This window comes from Chlorocebus sabaeus, chromosome 18, assembly GCF_047675955.1.
Source record: "Chlorocebus sabaeus isolate Y175 chromosome 18, mChlSab1.0.hap1, whole genome shotgun sequence".
NCBI classification, from domain to species: Eukaryota; Metazoa; Chordata; class Mammalia; order Primates; family Cercopithecidae; genus Chlorocebus; species Chlorocebus sabaeus.
The window spans coordinates 71,086,381-71,107,989 of record NC_132921.1 but is presented as its reverse complement, the minus strand read 5'-3'; the positions used below and the strand labels follow the sequence as shown (position 1 = coordinate 71,107,989).

Here is a 21,609-nt window from a genome sequence, read left to right as displayed (position 1 = left end):
GAAAGCACAGCACTACCTGAGAAGCCAAATCTGCCTCCCGTTGATGCCAGACCTGTCATTTCACCGAAGCTATAAATTCGAACTGCAAGGCCCCTTTAGAGTCTGACCCAGACTTACTTTCCAATTTCATTACCAGTCTACCGCTTATTTCCAGTAAGAACCAAATGGATCTCGCTCTTTAAGCATCTCCTTGTGCCCTGCAGCACATTTTATAGGTTTTAATGTAATTACACAAAGCAATACACGCTCACTAAATAAATCAATACAGAGAAGCAAAAAAAAATAAAGAAAGAATAAATTACTTGTAAGCCCAAATCTACCCCCCACACCATACAGGTAACCACTCTGACACCGAGTCTCTGGGGAACCTTCTCCCTGTGTGTGTGTGTCTCATGTAAGTGAAGCCAGGCCCACTCGCTCCCAGACACGCCCCTTCTGCACCTCACCTGACATCACCCTTCTTCTGGTTCATTAGCAGACACGACATGCTCTTCCTGGTCACCCCAAACTCCACCAGCCCTCATCTGCTGAACACCTGGCAACTAAGCATCTGGCAGTATCCCATTGGGATGTCTGGTGTTGTTACCTAACTTTTCCCACATATGCCCTAGCAGGCCAAGGACATTGCTAGACTGTCAACCTCAAGGACAGAGACTACCACATAGCACCCATGTAATACAACTCTGATAACTAAAGATGTCAGGCCGGGTGTGGTGGTTCACACCTGTAATCCCAGCACTTTGGGAGGTCAAGGCGGGCAGATCACTTGAAGTCAGGAGTTCAAGACCAGCCTGGCCAACATGGCAACACCCCATCTCTACTAAAAACACAAAAATTAGCCAGACGTGGTGGTGCATGCCTGTAATTCCAACTACTTGGGAGGCTAAGGCAGGAGAATTGCTTGAACCCAGGAGACAGAAGTTGCAGTGAGCAGAGATTACGCCATTGCACTCCAGCCCGGGTGACAGAGCAAGACTCCATCTAAAAAAAAAAAAAAAAAGGTGAGCCTGGCCAGGCTTGATGGCAACCCTGAGGCTTGCTGAGTGCTGCTGTGGCACAGCAGGAAGCAGTTTGGCCCAGTCCCACTGAAAGGGTGGGAGCAAGTGAAAAGCAGGGTTAGAAACACTTTCCTGCAAAAGCGAAGCCCTGGATGCCTCTTTCCAAGAGGTCGGGGCTGATGACTCATCGTGTGAAGTGGAGAGAATAAGAAAACAAATTAAAATGATGGAAGAAAATGATCCTGCAGGGGCAGAAAAAAGCAGCGACATAACAGAAGAAATACAGGGCAGGATGGTGAGGTTGATGTTGGTCCTAAAATATAAAGCCATCCTCCGAACGTGAAACAAAAGACAGAAAAAAAAGAAGTGAAACGAGGAGGTGAGTGTTACAGAAAAGCGAGGCAAGCAGGATGACTTCTCTTTGGCTGTGGGATTACAAACAAACTAAAGAGGAGAACAAACAGGATATTGCCAGCTAGTACAATGATGTGTCATTATTAAGAAACGGGATTAAAACCATCATCCTGTATTCCTCACCTCTGCAGTCTAAAACTACAATCAGCACGTATCATTTCACTACTTGATCATTTCCCCTCCCTCACAATTAGATCAAATTTTATTTTATATATATGTGTGTGTGTGTGTATATATATGTGTGTGTGTATATATATGTGTGTGTGTGTACATATATATATATATTTTTTTTTTTTTTTTTTTTTGAGACAGAGTCTTACTCTGTCGCCTAGGCTAGAGTACAGTGGCACAATCTCAGCTCCCTGCAACCTCCACCTCCTGGGTTCAAGCGATTCTCATGCCCCAGCCTCTCTAGTAGCTGGGATTATAGGTTCACGCCGCCATGCTCAGCTAATTTTTGTATTTTTAGCAGAGATGGGGTTTCACCATGTTGGCCAGGCTGGTCTCAAACTCCTGACCTCAAGCGATCCACCATCCTTGGATTCCCAAAGTCCTGGGATTACAGGCGTGAGTCACCATGCCTGGCCTTCAAATTGTAAATAGCATGCATCACTTTACATTACGGTCTGAATATTTGTGATCCCCAAAATTCGTATGTTGAAATCCTGACCTCCAAAGTGATAATATTAGGAGGTAGAGCCTTTGGAAGGTGATTAGGTCATGAGGCTAGAGCTCTCATGAATGGGATTCGTGCCCTTATGGAAGAGGCCCCAGGGAGCTCCCTTACCCAAAGGGAAGACTCAGTCTGCAACGCCTTAGAGAGCCCTCACCAGAACCTGCCCATGTAGGCACCCTGATAGTGGACTTCCAGCCTCCAGAACTGCGGGAAATACGTTTCTGTTGTTCATCAGCCCCCAGTCTATGGTGCTTTACTGTAACAGCCCAAAAAGACTAAACTACTTGATAATGAAAAACGTTAGCTCTTTAGAAGTTTATGATGAAAGTTCAGAAAACAAGGCTAGTTGCAGTGGCTCATGCCTGTAATCCCAGCACTTAGGGAGGCTGAGGCAGGTGGGTCACCTGAGGTCAAGAGTTCAAGACCAGCCTGACCAACATGGTGAAACCCCACCTCTACTAAAAATACAAAATTAGCCAGGCATGGTGGCACATGCCTGTAATCCCAGTTATTTGAAAGGCTGAGGCAGGAGAACTGCTTGAACCCAGGAGGCAGAGGTTGCAGGCTGCAGTGAGCTGAGATCACACCACTGTACTCCAGCCTCAGCAACAAAAGGAAAACTCTGTCTCAAAAAAAAAAAAAAGTTCAGAAAATATTTTAGCTGCTAAAATTAAGTATAAATTAACTATGTAGTATTGATGCCATGGGATAAACTTTAAAAAACACTTTCTAATCCCAGCACTTTTGGAGGCTGAGGCAGGTAGGTCACGTGAGCCCAGGAGTTCAAGACCAGCCTGGGCAATGTGGCAAGTCCCGTCTCTACAAAAAATACCAAAAAAAAGTATCCAGGTGTGGTGGTGGGCACCTATAGTCCCAGCTACTCGGGAGGCTGAGGTAGGAGGACTGCTTGAACCCAGGAGATCGAGGCTGCAGTGAGCTGTGATGGCACCACTGCACTCCAGCCTGGGCAAGACCCTGTCTCAAAAAAGTAAATAAAATAAATAAAAAGTAAATAACTAAAACTTTCTTAATTAACCTCCATAAATGTAAATGTCCTGGCCAATAATCTGATTGTCAAAAAAACAAAAACAAAAACAAAAAACAAAACAAAACAAAAAAACGCTTTTTGCTTTCTCCTTGCCAGCAGAGGGCAAGTTTTATGTGATATTCCGCATACTGTGTGTGCGTGTGTCTGTATGTGTACGCGTGCGTGTCTCTCTTTCTCCTTCTCTTCTCTTTCCTCTTTCTGTCTTCTTCTCTCCCACTTTCTCCCTCTGTCCTTCCCTCCCAGGGCTACACATTCTATCTGCAGATGCTAGTTAGGAAAGTGATTCCATGAGGGCAGACAGTAGTCCTGGAGAATGAAGGCATCTTTTTCTTAAAAAAAAAAAAAAAAAAAAAAAAACAAATACATTGAAAGAAAGGGATCTAGCTCTCTGTGGCATCCTGTTCAAAGAAGAGAAAATAGAAGGGAAATGACCTCCCTGTGTTCCGTTTGCTGTCCTGCAGGCCTCTTCAATTTTCTGATAACTCAAGTCTCCTACGCACCTCTGGGGGGACCAATAGGAGCCTCAGGTATCTTCTGGGTTTAATGTGGTGCAAACAGAAGCCACTTTCATGACTTCTAGAGAATTCAAGCATGCCTGAGACATCTAAATCAAGGAAATGAAAGACTCATCAAAAGATCCCACAGTAAAAAACCCATTTGGTGACCTGATGATAAATCCCACTTTTTGGAAGCGGGAGGATCACTTGAGACTGGGAGGTTGAGGCTGCAGTGAGCTGTAACGGCACCATTGCACTCCAGCCTAGGTGACACAGTGAGACCCTGTCTCAAAAAAAAAAAAAAAAAGAAAAAAAGAAAAGAAAAAGAAGCCCACTTTTCGGCTGGGCAAAGTGACTCACACCTGTAATCCCGATACTTTGGGGGAGGCTGAGGTGGGAGGATTTCTTGAGCCCATAAATTCAAGACTAGCCTGGGCAACATAGCAAGACCCCATCTCTACCAAAAAAAAAAAAAAAGAAGAAGAAGAAAGAAAATTAGCTGAGTGTGGTGGCACGCCTGTAGTCCCAGCTACTCAGGAAGCTGAGGCAGGAGGATCATTTGAGCCCAGAAGTTTGAGGCTATAATGAATTATGATGACATCACTGCATTCCAGCCTGGGCGACAGAGCAAGACTCCGTCTCAAATAAAAATTCCACTTTTCTTCTCCTCATTTCTGCTGACAAAGTTAGGCAACAAGAATGACCACTCTGGCTCCTTAGGACGTACTCTCCTCTCCACAGCTCAGCAGCTTACCACAGGAGGAAGCTGTAAGACCAGCGTCAACCATATGATTTAATTTCCCCACCTTCCTGCTAAAATGTAGGCTCTAAGAGTTTGAAGCCCTGTGTCAGACACACCACCGCCTGACAATTGCAGAAGCTAAGAAATTTTTTTAAATAAATGCCACAGAGATAAATGGGAAAGAATATTTTAACACTATACATGATCATGTTAAAAAATAAGCCCACTCAAGATCGCCTACGTTGTATTCTCACCAAAACACTGAACCTGAAAGAAGCAATGAGGAAACAATCAGACACTTCCAGATCTTGGGACAGCCTACAAGGCAACTGGCCTGGATTCTTCAAAAATGCCAGAGAAATGGCGTAAAAAGAAGGGGAACTGTTTTAGATGCACAGTGACTAAAGAGACAGGACAACCAAATATAATACATGATGTCTAACTGCACCCTTTAAACAGCTGGAAAGGAGCAACTGGAAACCTCTGACCATGGACCACATATTTGATACTATTCTTGCACCTGTGTTCAGTTTAGGGGATGGGAATATAGTATTGTGGTTACATAGGAGAATGCCCTTTTTCCTAAAAGATACATACTGAAGTATTTGGGGGTAAAGTGCCACCATGTCTGCAACTTACTTTTAAATGGTTAAAAAAAAAAATGTTTAGTATTATTTATAAACAGACAGACATGCCGGGTGCGGTGGCTCACGCCTGTAATCCCAACACTTTGGGAGGTCAAGGCGGGTAGATTGTTTGAGGCCAGGAGTTTGAGACCAGCCGGCCAACGTGGTGAAACCCCATCTCTACTAAAAAAAAATACAAAAATTCGCTGGGCATGGTGTTGCACACTTGTAATCCCAGCTACTAAGGAGGCTGAGGCAAGAGAATTGCTGAACCCGGGAGGTGGAGGTTGCAGTGAGCTAAGATTGTGCCACTGCACCCCAGGCTGGTTGACAGAGCGAGACTCCATGTCAAAAAGAAAAAAAAAAGAGAGAGAGACAGACAGAGAGAAAGGACAAGTGACAAAATGTTATGCCTGCTGAATCTAGGGAACATTCATAGTACTTTCAACTGTTGCGTAAGTTTTAAATTTTTCAAAAAACATGGGGCAAAGGAAATTAAAAATAAAAGATGCAGTGCTAGAGAGACAGGGAGTAGGGGGTATCAATGGAAGAGTGGGCAGGCTGGGAGAGGAGGGACTGTGCCAGAAAATACAGTGAGATCCCAAGCCCCCTGCCAGGGCCTGGAGTGCACACCCACCTTTCCTTCCCTATCAAAGCCCTACTCACCCATTTAGGCACTGCTCAAATCCTTCCTACTCCAAGAAACCTTCCCAGCTCCCCACTTCACAGCCCCTACTGGGTTCGACTCCCAGCACCTCCCACTGTACATGCAACACCTCCTGCACACACCCGTCAGCACGGGCCACGTTCTTGTGCATGTGGCACAGGAACCAACCAGAAGCCTCTCCATGCCAGGCAGGGACCAGATCCCTGCCCAGGGTACCCAAGACAGACCTGGAGCAAGAACTTTCTGTCCCTCCCATGCCGTCAAGTCTGCTAAGCGGGATGACAGTCAGTATTTCTCATCGTCACACCACACTACTTCTGGTCTGTATGGTGGGCCATGGTAAGCACCATAATCAGAATCCAGTCACTGCCACAGAGCTCACTGCTGGTGTGTTCGTGTCCTTGGGAAGCAGCCATCACTGCCATCCTGTCTACACGCGACCACCCACAGCTCCCAGCATGAAAGAAACACTCCATGAATGGTGAATGGCTGAATGAATGAATACTTATTCCATTTTCAAACACATATCATAAATGATAAAAACTAAGACAAATGAAAGTATAAAATCTGCACAGGCATGCACACACCAAATAAGTGTTATCTACCAGGCTTAATTAAAATTTAAAGGTCTTTTCCAATTAGTGAACTCAAAATCTTTTGCGTTCTAGCACAGAGGTTCCCAGCCCCTGGGGTGGTACTGGCCCACGGCCTGCTAGGAACCAGGTTGCACAGCGGGAGGTGAACAGTGAGCGAGCATTACCAGCTGAGCTCTGCCTCCTGTCAGATCAATGGCGGCATTAGATTCTCACCGGAGTGCAAACCCTGTCGTGAACTGCGCATGTGTGGGATCTAGGTTGCATGCTCCTTAGGAGAATCTAACTAATGCCTGATGATCTGACGTGGAACAGTTTCATTCTAAAACCATCCCCTGCCTTCTGCTCCAATCTGTGGAAAAATTGTCTTCCATAAAACTGATCCCTGGTGGCAAAAAGGTTGGGAACCACTGTCCTAGCATCTTAAAATGTAAAGTTTCCTATTTTCTCATGGCTATGGCCTTAGAGCAGACTTAAGGGATATATCACGCTCATTAAAAAGTGTCATTGGGCCAGGGCAATAGTAGAGGCCACATGCCTGAAAGCGACTGACAAGGTACTACGGAATTAATGTTTGTGTCCCTCCACCAAAATTCATATTTTGAAGCCTAACCTCCAAAGTGAGGATATTAGGATTTGGGAGGTGCTTAGGTTGTGAGGGTAGAGCCTTCATGAATGGGGTTGGTGTCCTTATGAGAAGAGAAGGAGACCGAGCACTCTCTCAGTCATGTGAAGTTACAGCAAGAAGGCAGCTGTCTGCAAACCAGAAATCGAGCCCTCACCAGACACTAGATCGGCCAGCACTTTGGTCTTAGACTTCCCAACCTCCAGAACTGTGAGAATTAAATGTCTATTGTTTAAGCCCTCCAGCCTATGGTATTTTTGTGACAGCAGCTCAAATTAAGACACAAGGGATGGGGGAAAGGACCATGAGAAGCTTGAAAATGCTCCTCAGATGATTCTGATACACACTCCAGAGACACACTGAGCTCTGAAAGCTGAGGGAGGATGAAAACAGCAATGTTGACCCTGAACAAAGGAGGAACAAAGGGACCCTGATGGATTCCATCAGTCTGGGATAAGTGCATTAGACACAGTGTTACCATATACCAGGCACTGCTGGGAAGATACCCCACTATATCATATTTATTCTCATGTAACATAGAAGTTACCCAGAGTCACCAATGCTGAACATACTTTCCACAAATGGTTCAATTTAATAGAAGAATCAGTTGTGCCAAGAAATAAATGCTGTGGCTAGCCACTCCACCCTCCTCACCATTCCTCCTCCCCAAGAAATGCCAGTCTCTGGGGGAAAAAAAAAATAGTAAGTTACCAGAATCTCAGACTCGGAAAGCAAATGTGATCATTACCCAGCCCAACCCACTATCCTATGCATTCCTTCCTTCCACAATAACACTAACAAATTCTTATCACCTTATTGGATACTCTCTCATATAGCACTCAAAGCAACTCATGTGAGGTTGCACAGTTCTGATGATCTGCCTTACCATGAATATAAATTTGTTCTTCTTTTGCACCCTAGTGTCCCTGGGGAGACAAGAGGCCCATGTGAAGGCCGTGGACATAGATGAAGTCCCCATTACCCAGATGTCTCACCAAATCCCAGGTATTTAACTGCTCTTTGATGAGCTACCATATAGATTCCAAGATCACAAGGAGATGCTTCAACAAGCTCCTTACCAGAAGCACGGAAGCCATCGGCTCTTTTAACTGATCACTCAGCTATTGAGGAAGTGGTAGAAATTTCTAAATTGTTGTCAAGACAACCAAAGTCCAAATATAAATCTCTTTGGGATTCCATCAGGAAGCAGTTTTTAAGTGCACGCGCACAAATACCCCAAGGAAATAACAAAACAAAGGTCCCCTCCTTCTCTTTCTCCTCCTCCCCACTCTCTGCCTTCCTCCTGTTTCTTGCCACGTGGTGATGTGTGTTAAAAATGCATACTGGGAAACTTTCCACCTTTGGGGTTGAAGCAGCTGCTGCCTCAGTGTTGTTTTTGTTAGTTTTTTGTTTTTTTTTTTTTTTTTGTTAACATACTTTGCTGTTTTTAAGGGTGTTGCCTTTAAGCTTCATGTTTCATAACACCGGTTCAGATCACAAAGTGGGACGAACGACACTTTCCTGGTAAGAAGGAAACTTAACAGGGTCCTGCCCAGGGTGCTTCCTCCATCAAGCACACCCCCCTGCACAGCTGACTTCCACAGGTGACTCGGCTCAGGCCAGGAAAGGGCATTCACAAAGCCTTGCTGGGCTGTCCCCATGTGGAATGAACCCGAGAAAGTCCACACATGAAATGCGAGCCAAGAATTTATAAGAGGTAACCTAAACAAACCCAGTGCTCTTCAGTCCTTGGTTTTCCAAGAACACAAAGCATTCAGAGAATGTTCCACAGGCCATTGTCCATCCCATGTGGGAGCATTCACCAAAAGAAATAAGCTCGGACATTCCTAACATGCCAGGAAAACAGAAGAAGTTCAGGTGAAGAAGACCTGGCACCGGCCCACTTTCACTCCCACCTGCTGCAAATGACTCTAATGTCAGGAGGTAAGACCTCTAACCCCATGGATGGCGCAGGAAACTACAGCAAAGAGTGACCAGCAGGGAGCCTCTGCTGAAAGTTCCCACTGCTCATGCCTAAAACAACCTATACCTTATATGGGAAGCATGTCCCCACATCCTCACTGAGCACAGGACCAGGCACAAAAAGACCAACCCCTCAGCCTTCCCAGTGAGAGTGAGATTTTGTTACGAAGTCTACGTTCTCTGTCACCTTCTAAGGGAAACCCAACAGACAGTGATTCTAACAGGGAGAAAGAAGGTGTGGCTGTCAGGGTCTTGGTCATACCAAGACTTCAGGGAGGTGTCTCACAGCTAAAAAACAGGAAGCTGAGTGCCGGCAACACACAAAACTTCACCCAGAAAAGACAGACCTCCCTATGCAAAGAACAAACGAGCCCAATTCCTGTTAAGATGTTGAAATAGCCTGGGCAACACAGGGAGACCCCATCTCTACAAAAATAATAAAAAGTATTAGCTGGGTGGGTGGTGCACACCTATGGTCCCAGCTACTTGGGAGGCTGAGGTGGGAGGATCACCTGAGCTTGGGAGGTTGAGGCTGCAGTGAGCCATGATGGTACCATTGCACTCCGGCCTGGGCAACAGAGTGAGACTCTATCTCAAAAATATACATATTTTTTTAAGGACTTTTGGACTTAGCACTAGCTGATCCACAGGGTCTCTGGAATCAAGAGAATAAACCTAAGCCGATGCAGAAGGATCCACTGAGCCCAGAAGTTGGAGGGTGCAGTGAGCTATGATGGCACCACTGTACTCCAGCCTGGGTGACAGAACGTGACCTTGTCTCAAAACAAATAAAAAAAGAGAGCGAGAGAAGAGAGTAAACCGAAGACAGTTAAATGGCTTTGGTCTACCTCAAATGTTATCCCACCCAGAGAATCAGCCTAATTGGATGAGCAGCTAGAAACATAGCCTGCTGCACACATCTCACCCAGGAAAGCACCAGCCAAGCGAGAGGATGTGGCAAATCTTACTCAGTGTGGACAATAAGGTCATTTGGCCTTTCAAAGAAAATGTTCTCTGATTTCAATAAAACTGAAACTTACAGCCACCCTCAAAAAAAAAGGAAGCCACAGATGTGGTGTGATATGATTGATGTTTCCTTTTTTTTTTTTTTCTTTGAGATAGGGTCTCACTCTGTCACCCAGACTGGAGTACAGTGGCACGATTTTGGCTCACTGCAACCTCTACCTCCAGGCTCAAGCGAATCTCCTAGCTCAGCCTCCCGAGTAGCTGGGATTACAAGCATGAACCACTACCACTCAGTTATTTTTTTGTATTTTTAGTAGAGATGGGTTTCACCATGTTGGCCAGGCTGGTCTTGAACTCCTGACCTCAAATGATCCCCCCGCCTCAGCCTCCCAAAGTGCTGGGATTACAGGTGTGAGCCACTGCGACCAGCCACGATTGATGTTTCAAAGCCTCCATCTGCCCAGAAACCTATTCTTTCTCTGCTTTGGCATGGTTCTTCCAACTCCAATTTCCTACACACAGAACTGGCAAAGGTAAGGCACGGTGTGCAGGAAGCCGCTCAAAGAGTGTGTATCATTCTTGGAGATAAAAGAAGTAAAGAGATTTCCTCCACCTTCCTCCTCTCCCAGGTTTGCTAATTGCCACCTTGAAATGGTAGCATGTATCTTAAGAGATCATCTGGTATAGTCCTCTGCCTTAAGGGGGAACATGTTATTATGCCCATTTCATAGATGAGGCCGCTGAGTTGCTTTGCTAAAGCGACACAGCTGGTTGGTGGGAAAGAATGAGAGCCCGGTTTCCTGCCTCCTGATACAGGGTTCTTGCCACCTGATCAGTGTCCTGGCAGGAGGATATAGAGACCTGTCCCTAAATACCGAAATTGAAAATAAGGGGTCCTGTGATAGAGCAGGGCTTGGACCACCACAGTAAAAGTGAAGAGAAAGAGTTTAAGAAAAAAAAGGCAAAAACATGTCTTATTTCGTTTTTCCCAAGGCCAATCCTGACAAACACAGCGCACATCAAGGCTGCCTCTTCATTCCTTGGAACACGACATTCCTTCTAAGTCTCTGAAGGCCTTTCCTGAAGCTGAAACGGCCCCTCAAGAGGGAAGCATGGGATTCCTGGAATTCACGTCTGGAAATATTAGAGGGCCTGGGGAACAGGAAAACCCACTCCAGACACACAAAAAGGTCAACAGGGAAAGGACCAGGCTAGATCCTGGCTGTGGCTGAGCAAGTCGGGGGAGGTGGGGATCTGTGCCAGGGGCTACCAGGGAGGGCAGGGCCTTCCCAGATCCTCTGGAATTCTAGGCCAACCGGACAATCGAGTTAGGGTAAGGGATGGTTTTGGCAGAGGCCAGTGATGGGAGCCGGTGGACAGAACCAGGTTCTGCCGGAGGTTCCAGAAGAGCCTAGAGGAAGCCTAGAGACGCTGGCACAGTTCAGTCCTCACCGAAATCATTTCCTCTTTCTACAGTTCTTGTATCCCCATCTTGACAGACCAGTTCGCACAAGAATGCGACCCTTTCGCTACTCTTTTTTAGGAAATGGTTTTCATGAGACCAGCTTTGTCAATGACATGGGCGGGTACACCAGATGCCAAAGGCCGCTGAAAACGCCCTTAGAACCAGCTCTTCTTTTAGAAGAAGGAATTCTGGAGTGCGATGTGGGCCCCCGAAAGGAAGCGACCCTACGTTTATCTGAATTCTCAGGGGCGGTTCGCCGGCGGCTCCCTGCGTCCTGGCCGGGTCCCCGGTCTGCAGTCCCCTGACCGCAAGGGTTGACTGCCTCTTTGTTTCTGGCGGCTTTAAGGCTTCTTCGGGCTGAGAAAGCCCCACTTTAGGAGAAGTGGTGGAGGAGAGGACTTTCCCAGCCGGCTGCTTTCATCCGCAGCAGGGAAGTTTGCAGGGCGCGCTCCGCACAGGTCACCGCCTCACCTTCCACCCCGGCCGCGCCCTCGGCTCTCACCCCCTCGGCTGGGCTCGCGTTTGGTTTTATTTTTGTGTTTTAAGTGAACAATCAATAGCCCTCAGGAGGCAAAAGAGTCCTCAGCGACTTGGCTGAACAACTTAAACTTTCTGCCGGAAGGAAACTATCAAAGGCGGAGGAGAAAGCCCTCGGGGCCCCAGACTCGCAGCCACTGCCCCGTCCCCGCCGGGGGTCCCCGCGAGGCCGCCGCGGATCCGGGGACTCGCGGGCCGGGAGGAAAGAGCAGAAAAAGCCCGGGACAGGCTCGGACCCGGACCCCGGCAGGGTGAGACGGGGGCGGACCGGAGGGGCGCACGGACGAGGGGGCGGCGGGGAACAAGAGGGGGTGCGGAGAGCGAGGGGCGCACGGACTGGGGAGCGAGGGGGACCCGGGGAACCAGCGGGCGCGCGGACGAGGGGGACGGAAGCTCCGAGAGGAGAGCGGAGAGCGAGGGGATGGCGGCGTCTGAGCGCGCGGGGACCAGGGGAGCGAAGGGGCGCGGGGGCGGCGGCCGGGGTACGCGGCGCGGGGCGGCCAGGACTCACCCCGAGAAGGCACACTTTGAGCTCGCGTATAGCCATCATGTGCTCGCGGCCGGGCAGGGCCGGGGCTCAGCAGCATCCTCCGGGGCCGCCGCGCCCGCGCCCTGCCGGCTTCTCCCGCCTCGGCTCCTCGCTCGCGCCGCCCGCGGGCGGAACCGCCGCCGCTGCTATTTCTGGGCCGCCGGCCCCGCCGCGCTGGGTCACGTGGCCCCGGCCGGCTCCTCCCGGGCGCGTCGGGTCCAGCCTCGCCGGCCCCCAGCTCCCAGGAACGCCCCCGGACGGCGTCAGCCACCCGGGACCTGCGGCGTCGCCGGCGCGTTGCCTCCGCCCTCGGACCAGCCCCGCGCGAGCCGGGCTCCCCCGGCGCCCTCCCGCATCCGCCGCTCCCGGCCCCGCCTGCCCGCAAGGCCCGGGTAGGAAGGACGGGACCGGCCCGGTGGAGACCCGGCCCCTCTGCCAGAGGGTCCCTGGAGATGCCGTGCTCCTCTGAGAAGCGGCTGCTCTGGCCGAGGCCGTTTGCGTGGCAGCGCTTGCAGGTCTGCGGGTTAGTCCCGTCCTCCAGCGACATGCTGGGTCCCGGGCAGAAAAAGTCAGGCCACTGAAGGGGCGGCTGTGAGGACAGGGGTGAGGAGAAGGGGGTTAACTTTTCGGCCTGCCTTCTCGGCGTTCCTAATACCCGAGCTGCCGTTTAACATACGCGTGGCTCTTCAGCTCAGCCAAGTTCATTTTTCTCTATGTAGCTGAAAATGATTCTAGAAGCAAAACTGGCTGTCCGTGTCTGAAACAGGAAACTTGCATTCTGGAGCAAAACTCTTTCTCAGTAGAGCAAATCCTGCAACTGGTGTGGGCAGAAACCCAGTCCTCAGAATTACAGGTAGAAACGTGGAGATCCCAGCAGATCCCCGCATCCTTCCTAACTAGGAAATGAGCAGAGGCTGTGGCCGCACGCAGTCACGGGAGGCCTGGGTAATTGCGTTCTCTTTCTTCTCCATGTATGGCCTAGAGCACCTCATCCACTCAGATGACTTCATTCGTGGCTGCTACAGAAATGTCAGCCTTTTCAATGTAATCTATCTGGACAATTCACTGGCATTTCAGATGGGAAGTGTTTTTTTAAAAAACTGATTTTTAAAAACTTCATCTCCTATCCCAAACTCTCGGGCCTCTCTCCAAACCTTTCAATTTTAATCAATGGCATTTCCATTCTCCTAGCAGACCACCCACCGTGATCATCTGGCTTTGTTCTTACAGAAGCCAGGTTGAAGCTACCCCATACCCAAGTCGCCCCATCCAATGGGAAATTCCAAATCAAGGCCTCCAAAGAGGTAAGTCCTGGAATACTGGAGTCAAAATGGGCCCCAAAACAGACAATTCACAATTAAATTCCCCAGAAGAGCAGGAACTTTGCCCTGGAAGTGCAGGCTTGTGGAGGTTCCTCAAATGGACTAAATTGTTCAAAAGGCAGCCATGCACAAGTTACAGGTCCATTGTATCAGTATCTGTCCTTGACTTTGTATCCAAAGCAAAGTCTTCTATGTGGGCAGGGTGAAAAGAGGCTTGCCCAGAATCAAACAGTCCTGATCACAGTATCTCCCTGCCCTCAGATTTGCTAATCAGAAAACCACCGCTACACAGTTGCAAAGACACCTCCCCCAAGGCCTTCGCCTGCCCTCAGGGCACCCACTAAGACTTGGATCTCCGCACTGAAACGTGTCCTTTTGGCTTTCCAGCTCGATTCCCAAAAGCCAGTCAAACCACAGTGGAAGCCTCCGCCGTGTTATACATCCTGAGCAGTGAGTGGAGGTTTGTGAAATTGCCTTAGGTTGCTAAGGGCAAAACTGTGCCCAAAAATAAGCAAACCGAATTTCTCTTGTGTTCCCTTACCCTTTTTCATGACTGCTCTCATTCCGCTCTCCTCTCCACTAGCCCGCGTGTCTGGGACGCTTGTGTGGTTTCTAGGCTCTCCCAAAATAGTCCCCTATCCAGCCCTTCCCTCCCTGAGAATTGCCTCAGTCCATTTGTCCTTCTCCCCACCCCTAGCTCTATTAAAAATGACCTCTTTCGTGTCTCATTCTGATCAGGCCTTGGGCTCTTCTTTACAAAGTGGCAATCCTAGTCTGTCAACTGGCCTGTGTTCATGGGTTACCCTCTCCCCAGCCAGGTCACCCCTGAACTTAAACATGGCCTCATGAAAACCAGGTCCCCATGATCACCCTAAGGTAAGCTATCAAGCTCTAGCCCAGGAAGGCAGGAAGATGAGTGCTAGGAGACATCTTTTAGGAGTGACAGGTCAGAGGTAGCTCTCGACTTTTTAAAAAAGTGCCATGTTCTCTATTGTTACACTCTGTAATTACTGCACTAAGGGCCCATCCTGACTTCTCTGAAATTCCCTGCAAATACGGAGTTCGGGTATAACTTCAGCAGGGATAAAAATTCAATGGTACATAACTGACAATTTATCAAATTAAGAAATAGAACATGCAAGTTTTTCTTATGAGAATTTTGTAACGTAAATGGTCATGTGCTAATTCAGACCTCCACTTCTCTGCTGCTATAAAGTCTCCAACAGCAAAAGCCAGTAATGGTTGTAAAACTGACCATGTTTTTTGATTCAGGAAATCCTTTGTTGAACATTAACATACAAAGATGAAAAGTAAACAAAGCTGCCTATTTGAGTATAAACACATATGCAGACAAAGAAACAAATAAATGGGTTAGAGAACAACAAAAAAATTATCTCCATGGAGGTAAAGGGAGGATTGTTGCATTAATTGTAACTCAAATCTCTTAACATTTGAGGAATGATTAAGCAAACTAGGGTGTCTTTACCGGGTGTATTTAATGGTGTACAATAGTATATGTTTCTTAGACATTAAATGAAATGTGTATACTATGTAGATTTATGAGACGTTTATAGTAAATAAGGTTCTGTGAAAATAATATGACTCAAAATGTTAAATAGGATAAGTAATATAAATGTGTTACAACGCCCTGGAGCACAGGCTGATCCCTGGAGACCAGTACTGAGTCATCTGGTCTGCTCAAGAGTCAATTAAGGAAAAATAAAAGTGTTTACAACCCTTGTTTTTCACAATTTATCTTTTTTATGGAACTATAGTGTCTGCAATATCAGTTAAACAGCCTTTCAGTATTTCTCATTTACGTAACAACTCCTTCCTTCCTTCTTCCTTCTTTCTTTCCTTCTCTTTCATGAAACTTTCTAAATAGCATGTGCTAGCTAATCTTATTTGTAACTCGTGCCCTTGAAACAATTTTGAGGAGATGAATCCTGGACATACCAGGGTAGGAAAGGGATTTGAGGGACTTAGAAAAACAGAGGTGAGTGGACCCCACAGTTCACCCACAGACTTGAAAAAGGAAACAGTAGCTGGTGGGGGGAGGCTGGAAACAGCCTCTGTCTGTGGGAAGGGGAGTGTTCCTGAGAACCCCAAGGAAGGTGGCTGCTCGGTGGAGGGGCTATTAGGTAAGCGGATAGAAACTGCACAGCCTCCTTTTGCAACTCCAGATGTCTTCTTCCTGTGGAAAGTGTGGTGACATCTTAGATGGGAGACGGGGAGGGTGGGGGCTCGCCTCCTCGTCTCCATCGCCTCGAATGGGGGAGCTCAGAAGTGTTCCAGAACAAGTAGACAGCTCTCACTGAAGACAAGGAAGGCGCTGTTGGGACCTCACAAAGGATTGGTGTCAGGTGATAGTGTTTAAATTTTTCAGATTCCTGAGTGCTAGCACTGGGCAGCTTAAGCCATCTTCAGCATCTCACTGGCCTCTTTACTGACACTCCTGCCCAGCAACCTCCACTGTCCCTTGGATCTCTGGCTGAGCTTAAAGTGTTGGGTTAAAAGAAAATAAGCAATAAGATATATATTAATACCTCCCATGGAAGGTAAATGGATTGATTCAGCTGTGACCACCTCCCAAAAGCCCTAAGTAACATGTAATTCAATCAGTCCTGTTCATTTTCATTGCTTACTTGTAAAACTGAGAAATTAAATTAATGATGCAGATCAAAGTCGCCACAACCCCAGTTTTGTTTCATAGACTGTCTTGGGTTGTTCCTTCTGGCGAGTCATGTAAGTTTTCTTGCAATTGCTCAGAGAAATACTATGGAGTTTAGGATTTCTTTTTCTTAAAAGGAGTTGTGTTTCACTTTTTTGTACCTTAACATTATTTGCTATCAACTAAAAATTGGTTTAATTGTAGATGTTGGCAACGATTCTTATATCGCAGGGATTTCTGTGTTTAGCTGTTTACCCACCCATTTGGCGAGTAGCAGACCCTGACTGTGCTAGACACTGGAAGAATGGCCGATGGAGGAAGAGGACCCACGCCGAAGTCGAGCAGTAAAGGAAAGAGACAAACATATAAACGGGAGACTATTGTATGATGTGAAATGTCTGAGGCTTGGTGTAGTTGCTTCATTTTGGTAACTCTTCTCATTCAAGAAATGAGTACAAATTCCAGAGACTCCAAACCTTGAATTCAACTGAAACCAACCCCCAGGTAAAGGAGAAGATGCTCAGGATGGCTGGAGTTTGAACCTAGTCAACTGGTAGGTGAGTGTGTGTGTTTGTGATGGGGGGAAAATCTGGGTTTTGTTTGAATTCCCAAGACTGCCTTAGATGAGGAAGAACCTAATACAGACTCATCCTAATCTGAAGTGCCTCTAAGAATATTGGTGTACAAGTTGAGCATCCGTCATCCAAAATGCTTGGGACCAGGAGTGTTTCTCCGATTTTGGAATATTCGCATTATACTTACCAGTGGAGCACTTCTAATCCGAAAATCCTGAATCCGAAATGCTCCAGTGAGCATTTCTTCTGAGCATTGTGTCAGCCGTCAAAAAGTTTCTAATTTTGGAGCATTTTGGATTTCAAATCAGTGATGCTTAACCTGTACTAAGAGTACCGAACTACTGTACTGAGTTGCCTTAAGGCTCCAATTACATTAGACCTCTTGCAAATTTTATTTCTACTGAGGTTATTATTGTTAAAAAAAAAAAAATTTCAATAACGTTAAAGATTTAATTGGTTTTTATTACTGATTCATGAATCAGGCAGCATCCCCTCCAAAAACTGAGAAAATATGTTCCAATAAGCTAGGCAAAGGACTTGGCTTTATAGGCAGGAAAGGCTGAAGAAGCAGAAACAGGGAACAAAAGGCAGACTGGCGTTTTAGAGTTACTTCTCTTGTAGGGTTAAAGCATGGGGGACTTCCTCATCAAACCTGCTCAGGTAAACTGGTCCCCTTTTGATTGGCTGCTGTGCATCTCCTATTTTTTGGAAAGCTGCCCTTTTTAAAGTTCAGCTGGACAGCCTGGCACCTAGCAGGAATGACTCCATTCTGGTTTGGTCTGGTCCATTGGGCCTAGTGTAAGAGTTCAGTCCAAAACAGTGGCCTCCCATACATTTTATTTAAGATTATTCTTGAACTACTATTCTCCTTGCTGTTCCTGGGCTTTCCCAATTACCAATATAACAGAGCCTGTTCTGAATCATCCATAATCCAATCCTTCGCATAGCACATATTCTGCTCTCTGAAAATATGGGGTGAGTGGGTGGGTGAGAGAGTGAGTTCACCGACCCGACTGATGAATCCCAAGCATGGAGGGTAGAAAGGGCCCTCTGACATCAGATGGAACCAAGTTTACATGCAGGCTCCTTTATGCCCAATCTGTGTGAATTTAAGGAAGTATCTGAGTCTCTTCAACCCGTAGTTCCATCCTCTGTCAAAGATGGATACTGAAAGGCTGTTGCATTATTTTGGGGGAGGGTTACACACATGCGGGGGGTGTGTGTGAATAGCAAGTCCAGATGGCAAAGCATCCTAGTTTGCATGGGACTGTCCAGGTTTTAGTCCTGGCTGTCCCTCATTCTGGGAAACTTCAGTCCCAGGTAAACTGCAATTGTTGTCACCTTGTCCCGTTCCCTAGGCCCATAAAACTGTTCTGGGTTGTTACTATCCATTAAAAAGGAAGTGCTGACTTCCAAACATCCTCACTTCCTTCCTCAATTTTTCTGAATGTAGAAAAGACTCCAGATTTAGAAAACAGCATCAGTACTTTATGCATAGCTATACACATCTAAATTACTTATGATTCTCCATCTTACACTCAGTTCACATGGGAGGCTTAAATATGCAAATTCTAACTTCAGCTAAATAACAGTTTTTTTACTGAAAGACATACTGGGTCTAAAAGAGGAACAAAAATAGGAAATAAGAAAAGAGGGCTTGGTTTCCCAGTCTCCCCGTAGGGCCCCAGCCCCTTCTGTGGCTCTTTCCCGACTCCCTGCCCTTCCCCTCCTGCACACTTGTGTCGAATGTCATATTCTTCTGCTGAACTGAACCTTACCCTAAGAACCAACCTTCAGTAGCTCTGGTAGAGGGCATTTTAAGGACTTTAAGGCAGAACTCTCCCTTGGGTAAAGATTTGTGGGAAGCTGGCCTTCCTCCAGACAGTTCTTCCCCTAGCCCACATGTGGTTCCTGAGTTTCAGGCTATGCAGCCTCCCCTGGTCCTACTGTCAGCAGATGTTCAAAAGTGGGGCATCAAGATTAGCCAGTGGCAGGCCTGGCACGGTGACTCACACCTGTAATCTCGGCCCTTTGGGAGGCAGAGGCGGGTGGATCACCTGAGGTCAGGAGTTCAAGACCAGCCTGCACAACATGGTGAAACCCCGTCTCTACTAAAAATATAAAAATTAGCCAGGCGTGGTGGTGGGTACCTGTAATCCCAGCTACTCAGGAGGCTGAGGCAGGAGAATCGCTCGAACCCAGGAGGCGGAGGTCACAGTGAGCCAAAATCATGCCATTGCACTCCAGCCTGGGCGAGAGGGTGAGGCTGTGTCTCAAAAAAAAAAAAAAAAAAGATTAGCCGAGGGTTTACTGTGGTTAGCGGAGGATAGAGGGGCCCTGGCTCCATTTCTCCTAAATGGGGGAGGAAGCGGGGAGAAGGAAATGCAGATTTACTCTCAAAAGTCACAGGGAGAAAGACTGACAGGTTTCAGCACCAAAAAGTTAACACTTGCTTTATGGAAGAAATATTATAAACACAATTTTTAAAACTGCAATCTGGGGAAATATTTGGCATAAATATGACTCAGTTAATAATCAATATAGAAAGAAATAATAGATTATTATTTATCACTATAATTTTTAACAAAACCTCCAAGATCCATTAGGAAAAATGAGCAGATGCAGTCAGGGAATTCACAAGTAGGAAATGCATGTATGAAGAAAGCGTTCGATTTCACAAGTAAGTAAGCATACAGACTAAAGCGTCAAGGAATAATTTTGGGCTGGGTGCAGTGGTTCACACCTGTAACCCCAGTACTTTGGGAGGCCGAGGTGGGTGGATCCCTTGAAGCCAGGAGTTCGAGACCTGCCTGGTCAACATGGTGAAACCCCATCTCTACTAAAAACACAAAAATTAGCCAGGCATGGTAGTGCGTGCCTGTAATCTCAGCTACTCAGGAGGCTGAGACAGGAGAATCGCTTGAACCCGGGAGGCAGAGATTGCAGTGAGCTGAGATTGCACCACTGCACTCCAGCCTGAGCAACAGAACAAGACTCTGTCTCCAGAAAAAAAAAAAAAAAAAGGAAAAAATTTTTCACTTACCAACTTATCAAAGTTGTAAAACCTAAGGCTCCATGCTGGTTAGAGGGGACCAGGAAGGAGAAGTCCCGGTCAGGCTGCTCAAACAACAATAAACTGCTCTTTTAGAATCACACTTTCTTACTTTATGTATGTTCATATCCTTACAGCCATTCTCTGTCATGTGGGTGCCTTCACGTATCTTTCCCCCAATGCAATATTTATTTTATTTTTTACTCTCTATGAACAAAATTAGGTTCTGGTGGGTGTGAGAGATAAGGAATCTGAAAGCTCCCTGCTGCTTGCCAAATGTACATTTGCATATAGAGGGTAAGGAAGGGAAGAAAATGAAACTTAAACAGAAGGTTTAAGGATTATCTAGGATTACTCTTCTCTTTCGACTGTGAATGTCTGGAAGGGAGCATGATGCAAGTAAGCACAGCAACACTTACTGAGTGTTAATTACTAGCTAGGTACCAGGTGCCCACGGGCCCTGCCAGGCTTCTTATATCAATGATGTCACTGTCCCCCTGCCTAAAGGAAGGTGCCATTGTTCTTGAAACTGAGGCAGAGTTCCTGCAAAGGTCTGCCTTGGTGGGCCACAGACAAGATTCAAGCCCGTGCACTTCAGTAAACATGTAAATTAGCATCCCATGCGTTCAGTTTTTAGTTTGAGGCCTTACCAAGGATATGCAGGAAAAAAATGTTGAACAGACTGGGAAATAAAATATCAAAGCTCGACGTAGAGAATCAGCTGCAAAGATGAGTGAGTCAGGGCTGGCTGGCATAATCACACACACACTGGTCCTATTTCTCCCCATTGACTGGAGAGGATTCAGAAAATACATTTTGGTGTTTTCCCTGCAGAGCTGAGGAATTTCTCCCAAAGAATAAAAATAATAAATGTTTGCAGAACATATGAGATCATGTCTGTGAAACACATTTCCCACTCAACTATGTTATTTTTAGTGCCCTACAGTTCTTACCTAAAGAGTAAACAATAAACCCAACAATGAGAGAGAGAGAGAGAGATTTTTTTTTTTCTTTTTTTGAGAAGGAGTCTTGCTCCATTGCCCAGGCCAGAGTGCAATGATGCCATCTCGGCTCACTGCAACCTTCGCCTCCTGGGTTCAAAGGATTCTCCTGCTTCAGCCTCCCAAGTAGCTGGGACTACAGGCGCACGCCACCATGCCCAGCTAATTTTTGTATTTTTTAGTAGAGACAGGGTTTCATCATTTTGGCCAGGATGGTTTCGATCTCTTGACCTCGTGATCTGCCTGCCTCGGCCTCCCAAAGTGCTGGGATTACAGGCATGAGCCACAGCGCCCAGCCTGTGATGGTTACTTTCATGTATCAACTTGGCTAGGCCATAGATATTTCATCGAACATTATTTTAAATGCTTCTGTGAAGATAGCTTACGTGAGACTAACATTTAAATCAGTGGACTTGCAGTAAACCAGGGTATTCTGCTAATGTAGGTAGGCCTCATCCAATCAGTTGAAGGTCTTTTTTTTTTTTTCAGACGGAGTCTGGCTCTGTCGCCCAGGCTGGAGTGCAGTGACGCAATCTTGGCTCACTGCAAGCTCCACCTCCCAGGTTCACGCCATTCTCCTGCCTCAGTCTCCCGAGTAGCTGGGACTACAGGCACCCACCAC

General features: G+C 46.8%; 1 protein-coding gene across 1 annotated transcript in view; it reads right to left on the bottom strand.

Annotated features, from left to right (window-relative positions):
- The window catches only part of RAB31 (RAB31, member RAS oncogene family), a 154,977-nt gene extending 142,447 nt beyond the window's left edge, over window positions 1-12,530 (bottom strand). The window contains exon 1 of the mRNA XM_007974664.3: window positions 12,349-12,530. Coding sequence (XP_007972855.1) covers window positions 12,349-12,387 — 39 coding nt within the window. The 5' untranslated portion in view covers window positions 12,388-12,530. The remainder of the gene's footprint in view (window positions 1-12,348) is intronic.
- Window positions 12,531-21,609: the final 9,079 nt, after the last annotated feature.